The 23,140-nt window shown below is 36.9% G+C and overlaps 1 protein-coding gene across 10 annotated transcripts in view; it reads left to right on the top strand.

Annotated features, from left to right (window-relative positions):
• ZGRF1 (zinc finger GRF-type containing 1) overlaps positions 1 to 23,140 on the top strand; it is a 77,266-nt gene that overhangs the window by 40,322 nt on the left and 13,804 nt on the right. For 8 of the 10 annotated variants that reach the window (XR_014263910.1, XM_082462739.1, XM_082462737.1 and 5 more), the window contains 12 exons: positions 4,113 to 4,215; positions 4,310 to 4,407; positions 7,751 to 7,874; positions 9,700 to 10,355; positions 11,080 to 11,218; positions 11,716 to 11,900; positions 13,176 to 13,372; positions 14,581 to 14,720; positions 16,511 to 16,654; positions 17,933 to 18,047; positions 19,499 to 19,761; positions 21,456 to 21,615. Coding sequence is in view for 9 of the 10 variants with exons in the window: in XM_082462739.1 (XP_082318865.1) it covers positions 4,113 to 4,215; positions 4,310 to 4,407; positions 7,751 to 7,874; positions 9,700 to 10,355; positions 11,080 to 11,218; positions 11,716 to 11,900; positions 13,176 to 13,372; positions 14,581 to 14,720; positions 16,511 to 16,654; positions 17,933 to 18,047; positions 19,499 to 19,761; positions 21,456 to 21,615 (2,324 nt within the window). In the remaining variant the exon portion in view is untranslated. The remainder of the gene's footprint in view (positions 1 to 4,112; positions 4,216 to 4,309; positions 4,408 to 7,750; positions 7,875 to 9,699; positions 10,356 to 11,079; positions 11,219 to 11,715; positions 11,901 to 13,175; positions 13,373 to 14,580; positions 14,721 to 16,510; positions 16,655 to 17,932; positions 18,048 to 19,498; positions 19,762 to 21,455; positions 21,616 to 23,140) is intronic. The other 2 variants (XM_082462742.1, XM_082462734.1) reach the window with 2 other exon arrangements.

The raw sequence follows: 23,140 nt of genomic DNA, 5'->3' as shown, positions 1-23,140 counted from the left end.
TAGGATGCTTTGTATTTCTGCGGTGTCTGTTGTAACTTCTCCTTTTTCATTTCTAATTTTATTGATTTGAGTCCTCTCCCTCTTTTTCTTGATGAATCTGGCTAATGGTTTATCAATTTTGTTTATCTTCTCAAAGAACCAGCTTTTAGTTTTATTGATCTTTGCTATTGTTTTCTTTGTTTCTATTTCATTTATTTCTGCTCTGATCTTTATGATTTCTTTCCTTCTGCTAACTTTGGATTTTGTTTGTTCTTCTTTCTCTAGTTCCTTTAGGTGTAAGGTTAGATGGTTTATTTGGGATTTTTCTTGTTTCTTGAGGTAGGCTTGTATAGCTTTAAACTTCCCTCTTAGAACTGCTTTTGCTGCATCCCATAGGTTTTGGATCGTCGTGTTTTCATTGTCATTTGTCTCTAGGTATTTTTTGATTTCCTCTTTGATTTCTTCAGTGATCTCTTGGTTATTTAGTCACGTATTGTTTAGCCTCCATGTGTTTGTGTGTGTTACGTTTTTTTCCCTGTAATTCATTTCTAATCTCACAGTGTTGTGGTCAGAAAAGATGCTTGATATGATTTCAGTTTTCTTAATTTTACTGAGGCTTGATTTATGACCCAAGATGTGATCTATCCTGGAGAATGTTCTGTGCACACTTGAGAAGAAAGTGTAATCTGCTGTTTTTGGATGGAATGTCCTATAAATATCAATTAAATCTATCTGGTCTATTGTGTCATTTAAAGCTTGTGTTTCCTTATTAATTTTCTGTTTGGATGATCTGTCCATTGGTGTAAGTGAGGTGTTAAAGTCCCCCACTATTATTGTGTTACTGTCAATTTCCTCTTTTAGAGCTGTTAGCAGTTGCCTTATGTATTGAGGTGCTCTTATGTTGGGTACATATGTATTTATAATTTATAATATCTTCTTCTTGGATTGATCCCTTGATCACTGTGTAGTGTCCTTCCTTGTCTCTTGTAACATTCTTTATTTTAAAGTCTATTTTATCTGATATGAGTATTGCTACTCCAGCTTTCTTTTGATTTCCATTTGCATGGAATATCTTTTTCTATCCCCTCACTTTCAGTCTGTATGTGTCCCTAGGTCTGATGTGGGTCTCTTGTAGACAGCATATAGATGGGTCTTGTTTTTGTATCCATTCAGCAAGCCTGTGTCTTTTGGTTGGAGCACTTAATCCATTCACGTTTAAGGTAATTATCGATATGTATGTTCCTATGAGAATTTTCTTAATTGTTTTGGATTTGTTTTTGTAGGTCCTTTTCTTCTCTTGTGTTTCCTACTTAGAGAACTTCCTTTAGCATTTGTTGTACACCTGGTTTGGTGGTGCTGAATTCTGTTAGCTTTTGCTTATCTGTAAAGCATTTGATTTCTCTGTGGAATCTGAATGAGATCCTTGCCGGGTAGAGTAATCTTGGTTGTAGGTTCTTCCCTTTCATCACTTTAAGTATATTATGCCACTCCCTTCTGGCTTGTAGAGTTTCTGCTGAGAAATCAGCTGTTAACCTTATGGGAATTCCCTTGTATGTTATCTGTCGTTTTTCCCTTGCTGCTTTCAAGAATTTTTTTTTGTCTTTAACTTTTGCCAATTTGATTACTATGTGTCTCGGCGTGTTTCTCCTTGGGTTTATCCTGTATTGGACTCGCTGCGCTTCCTAGACTTGGGTGGCTATTTCCTTTCCCATGTTAGGGAAGTTTTTGACTACATAATCTCTTCAAATATTTTCTCGGGTCCTTTCTCTCTCTCTTCTCCTTCTGGGACCCCTACAATGCGAATGTTGTTGCGTTTAGTGTTGTCCCAGAGGTGTCTTAGGCTGTCTTCAGTTCTTTTCATTCTTTTTTTATTGTGTTCTGCAGCAGTGAATTCCACTATTCTGTCTTCCAGGTCACTTATCCGTTCTTCTGCCTCAGTTATTCTGCTATTGATTCCTTCTAGTGTAGTTTTCATTTCAGTTATTGTATTGTTCATCTCTGTTTGTTTGTTCTTTAATTCTTCTAGGTCTTTGTTAAACATTTCTTGCATCTTCTCGATATTTGCCTCTGTTCTTTTTCCGAGGTCCTGCATCATCTTCACTATCATTATTCTTAATTCTTTTTCCTGGAAGGTTGCCTATCTCTACTTCATTTATTTGTTTTTCTGGGGTTTTATCTTGTTCCTTCATGTGGTACATAGCCCTCTGCCTTTTCATCTTGTCTGTCTTTCTGTGATTGTGGTTTTCATTGCACAGGCTGCAGGATTGTAGTTCTTCTTGCTTCTGCTGTCTGCCCTCTGGTGGATGAGGCTAACTAAGAGACTTGTGCAAGTTTCCTGATGGGAGGGACTGGTGGTGGGTAGAGCTGACTGTTTCCCTGGTGGGCAGAGCTCAGTAAAACTTTAATCCGCTTGACTGCTGATGGGTGGAGCTGGGTTCCCTCCCTGTTGGTTGTTTGGTCTGAGGCGACCCAACACTGGAGCCTACCCGTGCTCTTTGGTGGGGTTAATGGCAGACTCTGGGAGGCCTCACACCAAGGAGTACTTCCCAGAACTTCTGCTGCCAGTGTCCTTGTCTCCACGGTGAGCTACAGCCACCCCCTGCCTCTGCAGGAGACCCTCCAACACTAGCTGGTAGGTCTGTTTCAGTCTCCCCTGGGGTCACTGCTCCTTCCCCGGGGTCCTAATGCGCACACTACTTTGTGTGTGCCCTCCAAGAGTGGAGTCTCTGTTTCCCCCAGTCCTGTCGAAGTCCTTCAATCAAATCCCACTAGCCTTCAAAGTCTGATTCTCTAGGAATTCCTCCTCCCATTGCCGGACCCCCAGATTGGGAAGCCTGACGTGGGCCTCAGAACCTTCACTCCAGTGGGTGAACTTCTGTGGTATAAGTGTTCTCCAGTCTGTGAGTCACCCACCCATCAGTTATGGGATTTGATTTTACTGTGATTGTGCCCCTCCTACTGTCTCTTTGTGGCATCTCCTTTGTCTTTGGATGTGGGGTATCTTTTTTGGTGAGTTCCAGTGTCTTCCTGTTGATGATTATCCGGCAGCTAGTTGTGATTCTGGTGTTCTCGCAAGAGGGAGTGAGAGCGCCTCCTTCTACTCCGCCATCTTGGTTCAGGGCCACAAATTTCACTTCTTCCTTAATTTTCTCCCACCAAAAGTATCTGCTTTGTGAAGGCACCGTCAGTGGCTATTTGTTTGTTGTATTTCCAGTTCCTCGCTCTGTGCCTGACAGATAGAAGCTATCAATGAATGCCTTTGTTTTTTTTAATTGGAGTATAGTTGCTTTACAATGTTGTGTTAGTTTCTGCTCTTTATTAATCTTTGTTTTTGGCTTTATTGGGTCTTCCTTGGTGCACGTGGGCTTTCTCTAGTTGCGGTGAGTGGGGGCTACTCTTCATTGTGGTGCACAGGCTTCTCATTGTGGTGGCTTCTCTTGTTGCAGAGCACGGGCTCTAGGTGCCAGGCTTCAGTAGTTGTGCACACGGGCTCCGTAGTTGTGGCTCGTGGTCTTCAACAGTTGTGGCTCGTGGGCTCTAGAGCGCAGGCTCAGTAGTTGTGGCGCACAGGCTTAGTTGCTCCACGGCATGTGTGATCTTCCCAGACCAGGGCTCAAACCCATGTCCCCTGTGTTGGCAGGTGGATTCCTAACCACTGCACCACCAGGGAAGTCCCCACAGTACTTTTTTTTCAATGCTAAATCCTAGTGTGATCTTTTTGAAGACATTTAAACAACAGAATTGCTTAATATGTCTAATGTTAACAATGCACAAAGTCATATTTAAGTGATCATTATTTGAATAGTATGACTACTTTGCATATAGTTGCACTTGCACAGGCGAAGACAACTATGTCACAGATGTTGCCTGTGCTATAGAGATGTAAAAATGTCATTTTTGGGGTGCATCCCTATTTCAAAGATGTTAAGATGTAAGAAACGTGAGTCATAAGAATTGATGAAATATAATGTACCCTGCTTTCCCCGAATGGAATTGGCTTTATAACATATTTCTTTCTGTTTGTCTGTGTCTCAAGTTATAACTATAAACTATACGTGTAGATAGAGATAGGTAAAGATATGGATATGCGCACACATTTTTTCTAAACTGATAAATGGATCTCTGTTTTCTAGTTCCCAGATGAAGAAAATTTTCCAAAAGGAGGTACTAGCTTTAATATTGAAGAGGATTTTCAAGTGACAGCTGAGTCTAATAAGGACTCAGTTGAAAATGATTGTAAGTAAATTATAAATAAAATGTAAATTAAGAAGTTATTTGACATTGAACAAACTATTATGTAAAGATCCATGCTTTTTTTTTCCCCCCACAACAATTTTAGATTTCCCTCCTAAAGATTCAGAACATTTATATAATTATTTGGATTATAATTTTAAATCAACAGAGAGGACTTCGTGGGAAGCAAATAAGGTATAATGTAAACAAAGTTTTTTATGTTGGTCTTTTTGCCCACACCCTGCGGCTTGTGGTATCTTCGTTCCCTGACCAGGGATTGAGCCCAGACCCCAGCAGTGAAAGTGCCGAGTCCTAACCATTGGCCCACCAGGGAATTCCCTAAACAAAGTTTTAACAGTTGTGAGTAAAAAATTTTGGTAGTCTTATAAGAAATGACTCTACTAAAAACTAAAAAGATAAAAATCTTAAGACTAGATAATTTTTTTAACATGATCAAGAAAGTTTATGAACAACCAACCATGATTATTTTAGTAATGAAACAGCACAGAATGATTTCTGTTAGAATAAATAACAAAATGTGGGTGACTGCTATCTTCTTTGTTATTCAGATGTTTTATTTTTTGCAATGTGACATGAAATGAGAGGCATACATAATTAGAAAGGAAGAAATAGAATTAGATGAATCAATTAAAAATGAGATGTTTAAGAAGAATTTTGTAAAGGAGCTGAAGATAAGATATACTTGAAAAGTTAATAGCTTTCTTAAACCAAGTAGAAAATATAGCAGAAAAAGAGTCCCAAGAGTAGTAACAAATGATATACAATGAAGTGCCTAGGCATGATCTTAATTGGAAATGTGTGAAATGAGCAATGAAATTTTACTGTGAAATATAAAATTTATGAATAAATAGGAATTCAGCAGTGTTTACTGAATGCCTTCTATAGGTCAGGAACTTGTAAGACTTGGATATAGTGTGTTGGACAAAACAGGAATGATCTCTGATTTTAAAGGCCAGCAGGGGAGAGAGATGTTACTCAAGAGAACAAACAAACTGAGATAGTTGCTATACAGAAAAGTTGTGAAGATACTCTGAAATTATAGGGGGAATCTACTTTATGGATGATTAGGAAGGCTTCTCCAGCTGTGGCAGCAGTAGGGGGAAGAACATACCACGTACAGAAACAGCAAGTGTAAATACCCTGCGATTGAAAAGAGTTGGGTGGGTTCAAGAATGTGAAAGGAGACCAAAGTAGCTGGATTGTGGAAAGTGACAGGGAAAGTGGTAGTTAAATGAAATTGGGACAGGGAGCAGGACCAGACATACAAAGCCTTGCAGGTCAGGTTAAGAACTTTGATATTGCTCTGTGTTCCCCGGGGAAATCACTGAAGGGTTTTCAGCAGAACACCCGTTACATTTACATTTATATTTTTAAGAGATTTTGCTGGCTGCCGTGTGGAAGATGCATTTGATGGGCACTGTGGTGGAAGCCAGGAAACCAGTCAAGAGGAGCCGTAGATGATAGTGACTTGAAGTAGAGATTGTGGCAGTGAAAGTATAGAGCAGTTGATAAATAGATTTAAGATAAATTTTGGAGTTAGAAGCATGGATGTTGCTGGATTGGACGTAGAGAGTAGGGTGAAGGAAGGGGAGGAGAAAGACTCCTGGCTTTTTGACTTAACAACGTGGACTGAGGTGGGCTTTACTGAGTGGAGTAAGATGCAGGACTCTATTAGTTGGCTAGGGTTGCTGTAACAAAATACCACAGGATAAGTGGCTTAAACAGCAGAAATTTATTTTGTAACAGTTCTGAAAGGTAGAAGTTCAAGATCAAGTTTCTGGTGAGAACTCTATTCCTGGCTTACAGATGGCTACTTCTCACTATGTCCTCACATGTCCTTCCTTGGTATGTGCACATGGAGAGAGAGAGAGCAAGAGAGAGCACAGCGAGTGAGAACTCTCTTGTTATAAGGACGCTAATTCTGTCAAATCAGGGCACCACTCTTATGACCTCATTTAGCCTTTATTACCTCTTAAAGGCCCTGTCTCCAAATACAGTCACACTGGGGGACAGGGAAAGGAAGAAAGCAATAATAAAAGGTGTTGAGTCCTGCTGGGAACCCTCTAAGAGACCTATAAAACAAAACTCAGAATTGTCCTCCCAAAGAATGAGGAAAGTAAGGTATTTGTGCACCAATTCCCACCCCTCTTTGCCTGAAGATTACTCCTGGGCATATTAACCAACTGGCACTTCTGGCCTGCCCTACCTGCTGTCCCAGCCCGCTCCCCCAGCCGCTGTCCTCAGGCAGAATGATGCAGATGCTAGAGGTAGGAAGCCTGGGACAGGTAGGGGAGCAATTCCCCAACTGTAGATGACCTCATAGATGGGCTGAGGAGACACAGCCAGGACAGCAACAGCGTCTGCTACAGTGGTTAATGGTGGAAAGTTTAGGAAGTTTTCAGTGGGCTGCGCTTCCTGCCATGTGGAGGAATCTGGTCTACAGGGAAAGAGAGAGAAGCAGACTTTCAGAGAAAGAGACGGAGTTAGTGACAGCAGTGGAAGCCCTGATTCCAGCTGGTTTTGAGGCCCAAGCCCCAGTTTTGTCTGTTCAGTTAGTATTAGATTTTTAGGGTGATTAATTTCTGGAAGCAGCAACAAAATTATATACTGTTCTGGGCTTCCCAGGTGGTGCAGTGCTTAAGAATCCGCCTGCCAATGCAAGAGACACGGGTTCGAGCCCTGGCCTGGGAAGATCCCACATGCCACGGAGCAACTAAGCCCGTGTGCCACAACTACTGAGCCTGAGCTCTAGAGCCCACAAGCCACAACTACTGAGCCCACGTGCCACAACTACTGAAGCCTGCATGCCTAGAGCCCGTGCTGCACAACAAGAGAAGCCACGACAATGAGAAGCCTGCACACCACAACAAAGAGTAGCCCCCGCTCACCGCAACTAAAGAAAGCCTGCGTGCAGCAGCAAAGACCCAACACAGCCAAAAATAAATAAATAAATAAATTAATTAATTTTTTTAAAAAAGAGAGAGACCTTCTCTAAAAAAAAAAAAAAATTAAATACTGTTCTAAGGAGAATAACATAGAGAATAATATGACTGTTCAGATGCGGAATATATCAAAAAAGTTTATTTTAAAAGGAGCAATATTTTGAAGTTTAGATCAACTGTAGGTGTATCCTAGACCTGAGGACCTAAGAGAAAGCTGTCCTTTGGTTTTCAGGAAGTTTTACCTTCACAGCTCCAAACATAAGATCTGATTAAGCCTGAGCCTCTTAGACTGGAAACTGATCTTCACAACCAAATCCCCATAACCCAGATCAATCCAAATCAGAATCTGACCCATTTCAAATAAATCCAACAGGTTTTATGTTCTCTATTTCACTTTCTATTATTCTTGTTTATTTTAGTGAGTTTATTCTATCCTGCCCCTTTTGGAAGAAGCTTTGCCCCGCTATAGCTCTACACAGTGTGCTTGAAAGCATTATTTTTACAATAGTTACTAGAATTCATTCAAACTATAGGGAAAAAGATTTTGATCTGTAGTTTTGTCTCTTTCTGGATAGGTGACGTCACCAGAACAAAAGATCTCAACATTAAACCCTGTTTCTACTTTATCTTTGAACTCAAGAGATGAAGACTTCATACTGGAATTCTCTGAGGAGTCCCTGAAAGCAAGAACTTTACCTGGTGATTTTCACTTTCTCAACTTAGACAGTTGCTACCATATGGCTCTAATCTGTCTGTCCATGTAAAGTGAAGTTTTTTATTTGAGAGATTGTTACTAAACTAAAAATAATCTTGAAACCAGATTCAATGTCTTACGCCCTCAAGCCTTCCCACACCCTCTCTCCCTTTTGACTTTTTCTATTGGAGATGACTCTTATTTCCAAATACAATCCCTTCCAGCTTTCTAGTTCCTTCTTATTTCTTCTCTCATCTTCTCATCACAGACCTCTAAAAGTGTCTTCTACCATTGCCAACACTTCTCACAGCTGTAACTCCAGAGCCCGGCCCCTCTATAGTCCCTTCCCCTCCCAGGGAAAGGATTCATTGTGAATGTCTGGTCATGGTTGACCTTAGCATAACTTCTTAGTTCCCCTCTTTTGCTTTGGGATCCTGGCAATATCAGGGAACTCTTCAGTTGCTGCTACCTCAATTGCATTCTCAGGCCTCTGTGTTTTCATACATTTTGATTCTTCCCTGTGAGTAATTTCCTGCTTCTTGATAAGTATAATACATTCTGTAGGATCCCTTTCGCTAACTTTTCTTTTTCTCTCTCTTTTCTTGTAATCTCATCAATGTATCTTCCCTTGATTCTGAAGTTATGTTGGGTGAGGGGTGAAGTTGTAGATAATGTTTTGGTCATGGGTGGATGATATAAAAATAAAAACTAATGTGTCTGGGTAGCTGGGTTGAAGAAGGTTTAGTAGGTGTGGTTGATAGACGAAACAAGGTAGGAAAGAGTCAGTATGGGAGCTGTGAGTATCTAAAACAAGTGAGGTGACAATGGCATATAGATGATTTACACAGTTATACCATGAATCTTTTACTATTTAATGAGGTTTTAACTTTTCTGTCAGTGTTGCTTGATCAGCTTGTTAGAATTACAAGGTAACAGTTTATAAAAGAATATCATTGACTTACCTGCTGTTCTACTACCTTCCCAAGTGACCTCCAGAGTTTATTCCCAACAAAATAGAAACTCCATCAAGAAGGTACATTATTATAAAATAGGAAACCATAGCATTTCAGAGAAAAACTTTAAGCTTATATAGTTCCCATGCAGTATTATTCATTCTTTATTTATTCAACAAATATTACTGCTTTTTACATTTTCAGGAATATATCAATTACTAACGATGCTGACAGAAGGAATTATAAAACTCAGCCAAAATCTGCCATAACATGAGTTTACCAGAGTTGAACTCTTATCACATAACAATATATCAAAATAAAGCTAAAAGTCTTCTTTACCCTGAAGGTCAACATATTAGTCTGTGAATGTAATAAATATATAAAGGAAGTTACAACACATCGATAAGTAAACCTTGAACTTCAGTCTTTGGAGAATATAAAGCTGAGAACAAAAAACTAGTTCTGGGTTCTTGTCTTAGCTCTGCCAATCGGTAGTCATGTTACCTCTAGGCCTTGTTGGCAATCTTATCTATAAGATGAGAATGATGAATCCCTTCTCAGCTGTAAAATACTTTGAAAACTTCAGTGTTATGTAAATATAATGTAGTAATTGGTGGGGCGGTGGTGAGTGGAAATCCTTAGCTAAGAGGCAAAAGAAAAAGAGAAGGATTTCAAGTCTATCAACCTTGAAAAAGTTTCTTTATTTTTTGGAGCCTAAAACCATTAAATTTTTTAAAAGGAAATATGATTTTTTTGTTTGTTTTGGTACAAGGCATGTTGGTACCTTTTGCTTTTTTGTATGGATACCCACTGTTTTCTAGAGATTGGGTGATGTCCGTAATACATTTTTATTTAACTAGCTCTTTTTTTTTTTTAGTAAAGGAAAAATCGAGTTCTCTGGAGGATAAGAACCTTCAAAGGCTTTCATTAGTAAGTAGAACCCGAGTTCCACTTATTACTTTGCCACCTGCCAGTGGGCCACCTGATGTAGATTCTTGTTCATATGTGATCGACTCTGACAGGCAAGAGTCTTCTGGTTCTCCCATATTCAACTTTTGTGAAGAGTCAGCAGTTCCTTCTTTTAGCTTTGGGTCAGAGGACCAGAGCGAAACTTCTTTCTCTAAAGAATCTAAGGAAGTGACTCCAAGGGACGTTTCAGTTTTTGATAATATACCTACTCAAAGCAAATGGCTGAAATATCAAAACATACTCCAGTGCAACTTGACTACTCCAAACAGAGTTGATCAGAAAGTAACAGATGGCTTCTTTGCTGAGGCTATTTCTGGGATGCATTTTAGTGACACGGGTAAAAGACAGAGTGGTGCTGTGAATGAAAGTTCTGTAGACTCTGTGCATTTGCAAATGATGAAACACATGCTTCAGCAACAGCAGCAGGATTTTAGCAGTCAAGATTTGGTTTCCAGAAAGAAGGCATTTTCTTTGAATTTAAAGCAGACTTCTAAGACTGAGGAAATTCAAAATGTGTTAAGAGAGTATGCCTGCTACAACTGCAGTGTAACAGGAGATTTTCAGGTGAGGAAATGTACCAGTGTTTTGCATCTTTTTTCCAGTAGTTATTATCTGAATTTCAACAAAAGAATTACCAAAATCATATAGGTGCAATGATTTTAGTCTCAGAGCCAATGGCTTTGTTTTTTTTTTTTTTAAGAGTTTTCCAAAACTCTTGCTACACTCACATTTTCTTTGACTTAAGATCTTTCCTAGAGTTTGTGAACATTAAATGAAATTATATATTTGAAAGTGTCTGGTGCAGTATCTGGCACATAATAGGTACTTAATAAATTATAGCTCTGTTTCTACCATCATTTCCACTACTACTGTTACTATGATTGTTTTCATTTTTCACTGTCAGCTCAGTTTTGCTGATCAGATCATTATTAGGGTAAAGATACATCTTATTATACATTGGTTACGAACAATTCTTACTATAGTTGTAACCAGAAATAGAGATACGTAATGATTCACTCACATCAGTTAAGTTTTTCCTAGCAAAAATATTTAAAAACTTATTAAGGGGCAGACAAGAAAAGTTAGTCTTATTTATCATTAAAAGTGCCATGTCATAGCCTTTCTTGCTATACTTAGTTTCTCATTTAAAATTAGAAAATGGTTTTCATGGATTCTGGAAATCAAAAGAAAAATTTGTTTATTTCCTTTAACATATCTATGGAATTTGCTTATTAGTAAACAGTATTTTTCTGGAATTGTTATAATAACTTGAATCATTCCATTTCAGGAGATAAATGACTCCGAGCTATGCTTCCCAAGTGGGCAGAAAATAAAATCTGCATATCTTCCCCAAAGGCAAATTCACATACCAGCTGTTTTTCAGTCTCCTGCTCATTATAAGCAGATTTTTACATCTTGTCTCATAGGTATGACTGTTATCTTTTTATTTTATTATGATTGATTGCTAAATAGTAAATAGTTTAGCTGTAAGAAAGTGTAGTATCTTTTATGAATTTTTACATTAAATTGTCTACTTGAGATTTGTTATTTTCTACATATTTAATCCAGTTTTTGACAGCAAGTTGTATTTTAATTTCAGATCGAAATTGAGTTTTGAGTGGGAAATGACAGCATTATCTTTTTCAAGGTGTAGTTTAAAAATTTTTTTTAAACTGGAAGTGTTACAGATGGTTTTGTTAAATTAAGTAGGAAATTTTAAGTATGGTGCATAGTTTGTTTTGTTCAAGAGTAAAACTAGACTTTTAAAAAATTGATGTTTGTATTAGGTTATAGTTTACTCTGTCAAAAGGCTATTTTCAAATTTAGCTAATACATATCTGATACAAACGTGAAATTATTTTGTATTTAATTTTCATCTGTACCTATATATTTTTTAAAATTATCTTTAAAAATTTTTTTGTAGAACATTTAAATATATTGCTGTTTGGGTTGGCACAAAGGTTGCACAGAGCTCTTTCAAAAGTTGACATATCATTTTACACATCATCAAACAGAGACAAACTGAAAAATGTAGAAAATAACGTGCCATCCTGCCATCATCGTCAGCCTGCAAAACTTGTCATGGTTAAAAAGGAAGGTCCAAATAAGGTATTGTTCCCTCTTCCCCTCCTTTTACGAGACAAGTAAGTCTCATAAAAGGCTTAGGTACCTATTGCTTTACAACAAGCTTAAGGAGTAAGTCTTGACTGGGAGCCTTCTGCTTGAGACATTAGTAACTAACATATAGTAAACTCTCAATACATTTTTCCTAAAAGATGATTTGCTTTGACGCTACAAAAATATGAGTTAAAATCAGCCTTCGAGTTGCTTAGGAACTTGTTGCACAGTAGTGGATGGAGAGAGATGAGATATATAAAAGGAAATTTTATATAATACTGTAATTGATAAAGTAGGAGGGATATGCCCAAATTACAGTGAGAGCACTGAGAAGGGAATATGTCCTAACCTGAAGGCTTAGAGAATGCAGAGATGAGCCTGAAGGAAGTAAAGGTTAAAACTGGTCTACTATGTGATCCCTAGTACAAGTAACGTAACTGATAAGGCCAGGGGAATAGAAAAGCATATTGATTTAATTTATACTGCTGATAACATTATTATGGAAGAAGTTAAGTTAGTAAAATGTTTGTAATATTGACCGATAGTTTGTACTCATAAGACTGTGCTTTCACTCATAATAATACAACTTTCCCCCATTGCTTGCATATTCCACTTCATCATTAGTTGAGTATGTAAATTTGGTTTTAAATTTAGTTTTCAAAAGCAAGAATTCATAAAAATATTATAACCATAGAATAAAATATTATAGAGCCACTAAAAGTCTTTTTTTTTCTTTTTAAGATTATTTGATGACATGGTTGTCATGCTCATAGTATGTTGTTGGGTGTAAGGGTTAGGTTATAGACTAGAAAATGTATTGTTATCTGAGTTTTATTAAAACAGTATACATGTGTGTATCCTTGTGTGTGTGTGTGCATGCTTGCACTTACGTGAGTGAGAAAAAAGTCTGGAAAGAAATGCACAAGATGTCCCCTATAGTTGTTTTGGGGCAGCTTTCAGGTTTTCTATAGTGAACATGTTAAGTCAGAGATCAATAAATATTATTTTTCAAATAAGATTGAATTTTCAGAATAGTGTAATTTTTTGATAAAAAGTAAAAAATGAAAAGTAGGTGGTTTTAAGTTTTAATTTATTGTTTAAATTAATAAAAAGATTAAGTTGTATAGCGGCTAATTTATTGGAGTACATTAATGCCAAGCAGCCTTTATAAAAGTCTTGACAAACATAGTACAAAAACAGTAAAAAAAATAAATAAATAAAAACATTATTTTTCTCACTAAAGTTTCAATATCTTTTTCCCCTTAGGGTCGTCTCTTTTATACCTGCGATGGACCCAGAGCTGACCGATGTAAATTTTTCAAGTGGCTTGAAGAAGTGACCCCAGGATATTTAACACAGGAAAAATCTCTACCTAGCATGGTTTTAAATGATATAAAAAGTATTGGCTTGTACTTAAGAAGTCAAAAGATACCCCTCTATGAGGAATGCCAGCTTTTGGTGAGGTATGTTTTATGGTGCCAAGTAATTGCCTCTAATTATATCAGAAAATAGTAACCTCACAGAATTATGATCAGTTTTCAAAGAGATTGAGATAGGAAGAATATCTAAAAGATAGAGTACCTCATTTTTTGTGACTATAAAATGGGAATAATTCCCTAAAGCTATTTTTGGCCCCCTCTAAACATTGAACAGTGCCAGCAATATCAGGATTACTGGCGGGAATGCCATTTTTCTAACCATTTTTACATATAATCATAATTCTAAGGGAAACCCTATCAAACAAATCACAAGAATAATTTTTATCAGCACAGGATAATACATATTGGTCATTCACAAGCCTGAACTACATAGTTTATAGGATGATAGAATGCTACTTTTTCGAAACATGTCTTACAAAAGTTGGATTACCCGAAAAGTAAATATAATGAGCATTTGCATGGTAATTTAATAATAACAGCATTTATTGGGAGCTTGTACATGCCAGGCACTCTTCTAAGCACTTTGCATGTATTATTTCATTTAATCATCATAATTTATAAGAAATGGTAATATGATAATTTATTATTCTATTTTTACAGTTATAGAAACTGAAGTACCCTGTCTTTTAGATACTATTCCTATCTCAATCTCTTTTAAAACTAATGATGTTTCTGTGAGGCTTGCTATTTTCTTCCTTTGACACAGTGTATTTTTATTGTGTATATATGTATGAAAGTATATAAACATACACATTCCCTGGTTCTTTCCTCTTCATACTGTATTTTAAAGATTTTTAAAAAAAATTTGTACATTCAAACTTCCAGTTATAAAATTAATAAGTCCTGCAGATGTAATGTATAGCATCGTGACTATAGTTAATATTACTTTACTGTATATTTGAAAATTGGTGAGAGAGTAAGAGCTCATTACAAGAAAAAATTTTTATTTGAAAAAAATTTTATACACGCAATGAGTTCTTCAGTGCTTTTTTAAAAAATTCAATTTATTTAAAAATAAAAACAGTTCACCCATTTTCTTCACAAGAAAAAACTTTGTGTGGCAGTGGATGTTAACCAGACTTATGCTGATAATTTCACAGTATATACATATATCAAATCATTATGTTGTACACCTGAAACTAATATAATGTTATATGTCAGTTATATCTCAATTAAAAAAGAAATCATACTTTAATATTCAAATTCACTTTTGTCTTTTACTCATTTTGCAGAAAAGGGTTTGATTTTCAAAGAAAAAAGTACGGTAAACTAAAGAAGTTTACTACTGTAGATCCTGAATTTTATAATGAACCTAAGAGCAAACTTTATCTTAAGCTGAGTCGGAAGGAAAGTTCTTCGACTTACAGCAAAGGTAAGTTGATCTGATTATGTTGTGGCTGAGTCTAGCCTTGTATCTCAGTTACATACAGCCCTGTAAATTCTTTATATTAAAGAGATTTTTAAGAGTACAGTTTCATAGTACATATTGTGAATTATTGTATAATAAATTAGACCATTTCTAAAAAGCATATTTTAAATTTTAGTTTTTTAGAAAGCTTTATTATAGGCTACCAAAAACTGTTTAATTTTGGTTAAAGAGTCACACCAAGTTCTTGGCATCATAAGTATACTGAATGAACTGTACCCTGAACCTAATATAAAAAATAAGCTGAAAATGTAATGAGTTTAGTGATACTTCTGTCATTGCTGCACAATATGACAACATTGGACCCCAAATTTTGTATATTTGGAAATAAAATCCTTAAAAATTTTTTTCTTTTTTTGGCTGCATTGGGTCTTTGTTGCTGCGCACGGGCTTTCTGTAGTTGCAGCGAGCGGGGGCTACTCTTCATTGCGGTGCACGGGCTTCTCATTGCGGTGGCTTCTCTTGTTGTGGAGCATGGGCTCTAGGTGCGCAGGCTCCAGTAGTTGTGGCTCGTGGGCTCTAGAGTAAAGGCTCAGTAGTTGTGGCGCTTGGGCTTAGTTGCTTCGCGGCATGTGGGATCTTCCCGGACTGGGGCTCAAACCCTTGTCCCCTGCACTGGCAGGCGGATTCTTAACCACCGCGCCACCAGAGAAGTCCCTAAGTTGGGTTAATTTTTATCTTTGCTTTCATGACCTACTCTTGTCATTGATCCTAACCTAACTTGCTTTTGTTATTTGATTAGTTATTTTAAATGATATAAGAAACTTTGAATCAACAAAGCAAAGCTAAATCTAGTACCTTATAGCTACCTACATTTTTTTTTTAAATACATTTATTTATTTATTTATTTATTTTTGGCTGCGTTGGGTCTTAGTTGCAGTGCGCGGGCTTCTCACTGTGGTGGCTTCTCTTGTTGCGGAGCACGGGCTCTAGGCTCATGGGCTCAGTAGTTGTGGCAAACGGGCTTAGTTGCTCTGCAGCATATGGGATCTTCCTGGACCAGGGCTCGAACCTGTGTCCCCTGCATTGGCAGGTGGATTCTTAACCACTGTGCCACCAGGGAAGCCCGGAATGTAGTTTTCTTTAAACAACAAGTTTTTTCCTTCATACTCATAATGGGTCAAATAATATGTGATTAAGTTATATAATTATAATAGCAAATACAACTAGTATAAATAAGTTTTAGAACAAATGCAGTTGACTCTTTGTAAGTGTAAACTCCACTGATGGTAGAAGTAGTGCATAGATATTCTGGAAAGCAGCCTACTAGCTATGAGTGCTCAGTGTACTATGGAGAAGAAAGGAGAACGTTAATTAATCTGGAACATATGTTAAGTGGAAGTCAGTTAAGAGAACTTTATTCTATCCACGGATTGCCAACTTTATTTGAGCATAGAAACCTTTACATGGTGGAGCATCTTTTTAGACTAATATTCTACCTTGGGAAAATCAAATGTAGCTATAAGATAAAAGTGAGTTAGATGTTGTCCTCGCTTTATTTACAGTGTTTTTTTAAAAAAAAATAATTATAAAGTAACTTTAAAAACATTAAACTAATTGAGTTAAAAACATGGAAATGAAATGTTATGTGTTTGGGTGTCTGGGTGGAATCTTGTTGGTGATAATAACCAAGTTTGGTTTTTTGAAAAATAATATAGGACTAAGCATCAAAGAAATCCAGGGTAGCTTTGGATGGAGCATAGTTCTGGATCCTTTAAAAGTGTTTGTCTTTTCAGATGATCTTTGGGTGGTTTCAAAAACCCTAGACTTTGAATTGGATACTTTTATTGCATGTAGTACTTTCTTTGGTCCATCATCTATCAATGAGGTAGAGCTACTACCTTTGAAAGGTTATTTCCCTTCGAATTGGCCCACTAACAGTAAGTATTATTATGCCCATATTAATTTGTATTAAAAAAGAATGAAAGACATGTGATGCACTGTGAGCTAGAATGCTAACTTTGTGTGGGATTGTTTGATTAAAGCCAACAAAAAGCATCCACCTCTACTTCCTATTATTGTGTACAGTATTCTTGAAATGTGTATGAAAGTTGAACATCTAAATATTTCTGCAGCTCAAGTCCTAGAGGGCTAACAATATAATAAAATCTTGACCCTTCACTTAAGTATTTTGTTAAAGTTGAATTTTTACATGGTATATACCCGATTTCTAAAAATATAAATATTAAACATATAAATAAGAATTTTCTTAAATAATTTCTTACATCAAGTTCCAGTTCTTGATTTATTTAATCCTCTTGGTTTATTATTCTAGTAGTGTACATTTAGTAAACAGATCATTTATTTTTACATTGAGAAGTCTTGTAGATTTTGCAAGAGATTTCGTGAGCAGTTGAGCAGGAGGGTATGAGTTTCATTTGAGGCTATTTTATCATCTGCCTTGAGAAATTCTTAATAAGACAGTAGGCTATGAGCCTTACTTTTCTTTTAATAAAGGAAGCTTTAGTAAGCTGAACCCTATCCAGTTCTATGAACCTGTATACTTCTCTATACATTTTGATCTCTGGAGTAATTGCTGATGGTCAAATTTGGTCCATATCTAATTAAGACACAGCATTTAACGACCCATTTCAAATATTTCATAGACATTTTTAACTTGATTTTTTTTCTTTTAGAACTGAATAAACCTAGTCAACCAGCTTGAGTTCAATAAGAGCCTAATTAAGTGAACATTTGTCATTTTTTGAATGCATAGTTTCATATTTGTTGCAGTTGTTTCCTCACCAATAACAGCATTCTAATTTTCTGCTTTCCATATATTCCTATAAAATAATTGAGGAAGAAATGCAAGAAAATGTTAAAAAATTCCACAAACACTACTATACAATGTATGCTGACTAAATCGAACTGGCTGTTAAGCAGTGTCACCACACCCTAACTCAGAACAGTTATTCTTATTCATTAACTGACATATGGAAGTCCAAATTTGGTGTAAGTTATGCAATTTATAAAGTATGAATGAGCAGGTAGTATAGTAGTTTAATGGATAAAAGGACCTCTGCATGTACTTAAGCATTTATTTTATGTTGTGTGATTAATTCAGTAGCTGAACTCTTGAGTTATGTGTACATTTAATAGATTTTTTTAATGGTTCATTTCATTTACATTAATGTTAATTTTCTGCATTCTGTCTACAGCAGTGGTCCATGCATTATTGGTTTGTAATGCTAGCACAGAGCTGACCACTTTGAAAAATATTCAGGACAACTTTAATCCAGCTACTCTACCTCTAACACAGTACCTGTTAACAATGTAAGTCATTATTTACCTTTGGGTCATTGGTATTAAAAAATGATGACTAATTGTAAATATGAAAATGTAATAAAAGTACATTACATAAATTTTTGCCAACAAAGTGTTAATTTTCTTTCAGGGATTATGAGGTTACTGTTTGTCAGTGGTTCAAAAGAGAAAGGGGAATACACATCATTTCCCAGCAATCCACGCATTCATCTATCTGTTTGTTTATTTATTGTGGTAGAGTCCAGTAAGGGTTACTGCAAATTTTTTTCCTTTGTCAAGGAATAATTTCCTAAGGATCTTTTGAGTGTTTTTATTTATTTATTTATCTGTACTTTTATGCTACAAATTATTTAACATTTAAAACATTTAAAATTATGTAACATTTTACAGCTTGAATCCAGTATATATATTGATACTAATTTTATTCTTGACATAACCTATATCTCATTTTTAATTTCTCAAGCACCATGCCCCTTTTTTAAAAATTGGGAGCGACATTATATTGAATTCACTAAAATGATAGAAGAAGTCTAGTTTGTAATTTGTAATATTATGATCTAACTCGTGGTATTTCATTTTTTTCACCATAATAAAGTCCTAGGTAAGAAAAATAAATATCCTTATCCATTATGTCATTTATCTCCTTTGAAAGGAATGCAGTCTTTTTTTTTTTTTTAATTTATTTGTTTTATTTATTTTATTTTTGGCTGCTTTGGGTCTTTATCGCTGTGCGCGGGCTTTCTCTAGTTGTGTGAGCGGGGGCTACTCTTTGTTGCGGTGTGCAGGCTTCTCATTGTGGTGGCTTCTCTTTTTGCAGAGCATGGGCTCTAGGCACGCGGGCTTCAGTGGTTGTGGCTCACGGGCTCAGTGGTTGTGGCTCACGGGCTCTAGAGTGCAGGCTCAGTAGTTGTGGTGCACGGGCTTAGTTGCTCCGCGGCATGTGGGATCTTCCCATTCCAGGGCTCGAACCCTTGTCCCCTGCATTGGCAGGTGGATTCTTAACCACCGCGCCACCAGTGAAGCCCAGGAATTCAGTCTTAATAGAAATAGAAATTAAACCAGTTTATTGCAGTTTTACCTTAAATGGAGGCTATATTAATCACCTAAGTCAGTTTTGTTTAATAGAACATGGGCTTTAAGTCAGTATACAACTTATTAGCTATGTGCTTTGGGGGAAAAATGTTAATATTTCTGTACCTCTTTTTGGGATAATTAACTACTTAGTATTGTTGTGAAGATTGCATCAAGTAACATGTAAAATGCTTAGTATAATGCCAGCACATAGTAGGTTTTCAACAAATGTTAGTTCTCTTCCACCCTCCTCCAAATTGGGGTATATGTTCATTTGTGTCTCCAAAAAAATGTCCGCTGTGATGCTTATAAAGTGAAGGCTAAGTTATGACTAGGTCTGCTCACCTATTTCAAAAGCCCCTCATTTAAAAACATTTTCATTTGCTTAGGTCTTCATCAACTACAGTGAGCAACAAGAGAGTCAATAAGAGAAAATTTATCCCACCAGCCTTCTCGAATATCAACACAAAATTTGAACTACTCAGTACAGGAGCAACATTGCAGCTAGCTAGTGAGTTAATTCAGGCACACAAGTTAAACAAGGATCAAGCTACAGCTCTAATTCAGATAGCTCAAATGATGGCATCACGTGAAAGTGTTGAAGAAGTGAAGGAACTGGGAATTCATACCCTCCCTATCACGATCATACATGGTAAGAAGCAAGAAAACGGTTCTAGTAACTACATTGTCATATAAGCTTTTGTAACTCAGTCTGCTCACTTGTAATTTCCTAGTCAGACAAGACTCCAGAATAACTCTACATTTTTCAAATCTGGACCCATTTTAGTAAACTATTAGATGAGAGCAGAACTGACCACCCTAAAAGGGAGAATAGGCAGCATATGTGATGAATGGGTAGCATTATACTCTCGTTATCAAAGTATCCAGATTTGATCTAGACATCTACGTGTTGCTCTCTATTAATTAATTCCTAGTCAGCTCACCCTTCATCCTTCATAGTAGCTATTCCAAACCTTCATCCTTCTCATAATCCCATCCTTGCCCCTGCCCCACTCTCTCTCTCTGAAATTGATTTTGCTTCTAAAATAGGAAATGGAGGTCATAACAGAAACTCCTTTCAATGTCCTGCCTTCCTTTTCCAACTTACCTAAGTATGGACCTATTCTTACTCTTCTGGTTCTGTCTCAGTGAAGGAGCTTTACTTTCTCCTCTTCAGAGCTACTACTTTTATCTGGAATCTGTTCCCTCTTTAACTCATTTCCTCTCACAGACCTTTTCCCTGAAGCTGATCCTACTTTTCGTCCTATTTTGAGGATTTGCTTCACATCCACTCTGTTGACCAAGTTAGACACTTGGAAGTCATCCTAGATTATTTTTCTCCCTAGATTAAGTGACTTTCTCTTAATCCTCCTCCATCTCTCTTACTGTTTCTCTCCCCTCATCAGATCAGTCACTGAGATGTCCCTTCTAGTTTGTACCTACTTTTCATATTGATTCTCTCCTCGCCAACTCATTAGCACCTCCTCAATCCAAACCTTCATCATGCCTCCATATAGCCTAGTTGGTGAGACTACTCTGTAAAATGGGATTTGATAATAGCATCTGTCTCATAGGTTTGGAGGATTAAATGAGTTAACATAAATAAAGGGCTTAGAGTGGTGTCTGGCACGTGGGAGGCACTTAGTAAAGTTAGCACGTATTATTGTTAATGATCATCTCACACAGCTTTCTAATTGATCTACCTTTAGTTTTACCTTTCTTCATATTTTCACTCAAGTAGTTTTTCTAAAAAAAAATATGATTTAGTTCCATTACTTAAAGTCCTTCGTTGATTTCCCCTGGTCTTTAAGATAAAATTCAAACTTTTAGCCATAGCAAGCAGAACTCTTGTGATTTATCCCCTTGCCTACCTTGTCAGACAGCCTCATGTCTTGCCTGTTTGCTGTAGGCTGTATGGAAATTCTTGTCAGCTATGTGCTTTGTCATGCCTCTGCCTAGAATGACCCTCTCTTTAACAGGATATCTTATCCTGGAAGATTTAGTTCTGCTACTCTTTTTATTTTTAGGAAGCATTCCCATCTCCACCAAAGCAAAAAGAGATGTTCTTTCTCTGATACCAACAATGTTACTTACCATATTGTTTTATCATTGTTCTTTGCTTGTCTATCTTCCTAAGTAGACTATGGTCTCATTAAATATGGAGGTCTTCTGAATAGTTATCTATGTATTTATCCCTTGTCCTAATTAAGCACATAGTGAGCACTCAGTTAATATTTTTTAATAAATTTCTTAAATGAAGGAGAGAGGGAAATGGATGAAATATTGTGCTTTTCAGAAATTTATTTATGACATTGCCTTTATTTTTTTCCCTTTCAAAATAATTAGGTGTTTTTGGAGCAGGAAAGAGTTATTTGCTGGCAGTGGTGATTTTGTTTTTTGTGCAGCTATTTGAAAAGAGTGAAGCTCTTACAGTTGGAAATGCAAGACCATGGAAACTTTTGATTTCTTCTTCTACTAATGTAGCTGTTGACAGAGTACTTCTTGGGTGGGTATCACAGGTGTATTTCAGTACCTAACGTTTTAGGTTATTGTTGAGAGAGGTAGATCACCATAGGCCCTGAGTGTCCGTGCGCATTTTTGCTGGGTATGCCAGACATGCAAGGCCTTTATCTCTGACTCAAGAACCAGCATCCATGAAACAGTAACAGGCTAACTTATCAGTTGCTCGTGTAAAAATTTGAGTCCAGCCCAGAACGTGTATTGTTGGGGGAGGAATCTACCGTGCAAGGCCCTGACCACTCTTACTCAGCACATTTCTTAGGGTTGTGTTTGCAGTGAGCAACCTTGACTGATGAGGTAGTATCTCCGTCCAGGACAAAGAGCAGGGTTACTTACTGCTTGTTACAAAAATAGTGGATTCCCAAGCTCAGTGTTCCTTTCCTACAGCTCAATCCACTGCAGTGCAGGCATCCACCTGGATTCTCTGTGTCTCCTCATAGGACATGGGGACCAAGGGGAACCACAGTAGATGTGTTGGTGCCTATGCTGCTTCTGTGCCATAAGTAAAAGTCCTTTGTCTCTGACCCAGGAGCTTTGAGTGGTTACCTTGGAAGTAGGCTAAAACCGCAAAACCAAGTCGTGGGTTATTCTCTTATCCACCTGCCTATATGAACAAATAATAGTAAAATAGCTGAACAGTTTGATTAAATTATGTTTTTGGTTTCAATAAGAGGGATCTACCTTTAGTTTTACCTTTATCCCATCCCTGTACCAAAATTGTCAGGTTTTGTATTTGATTTTTTTTTTTTTAGTAGCTTCTCATCTTTTCACAACTTTATTTTTTAATTTTTTTTAAACATCTTTATTGAAGTATAATTGCTTCACAATGGTGTGTTAGTTTCTGCTTTATAACAAAGTGAATCAGCTACACATATACACATGTTCCCATATCTCCTCCCTCCTGCATCTCCCTCCCTCCCACCCTCCCCATCCCACCCCCCCAAGCAGTCACAAAGCACTGAGCTGATCTCCCTGTGCTATGCGGCTGCTTCCCACTAGCTATCTATTTTACATTTGGTAGTGTATATATGTCCATGACACTCTCTCACCCTGTCACATCTCACCCCTCCCCCTCCCCATTTCCTCAAGTCCATTCTTTAGTAGGTCTGTGTCTTTATTCCCATCTTGCCACTAGGTTCTTCATGACCTTTTTTTTTTTTTTTTCCTTAGATTCCATATATATGTGTTAGCATACTGTATTTGTTTTTCTCTTTCTGACTTACTTCACTCTGTACGACAGACTCTAACTCCATCCACCTCATTACAAATACCTCCGTTTCATTTCTTTTTATGGCTGAGTAGTATTCCATTGTGTATATATGTGCCACATCTTCTTTATCCATTCATCCGATGATGGACACTTAGGTTGCTTCCATGTCCTGGCTATTGTAAATAGAGCTGCAATGAACATTTTGGTACATGACTCTTTTTGAATTATGGTTTTCTCAGGGTATATGCCCAGTAGTGGGATTGCTGGGTCATATGGTAGTTCTATTTTTAGTTTTTTAAGG

The sequence above is a fragment of the Balaenoptera physalus genome (assembly GCF_965194825.1).
Source record: "Balaenoptera physalus genome assembly, chromosome: 5".
NCBI classification, from domain to species: Eukaryota; Metazoa; Chordata; class Mammalia; order Artiodactyla; family Balaenopteridae; genus Balaenoptera; species Balaenoptera physalus.
Note: the sequence above shows the minus strand (reverse complement) of the source record. Positions and strands in the feature narration are given on the sequence as shown.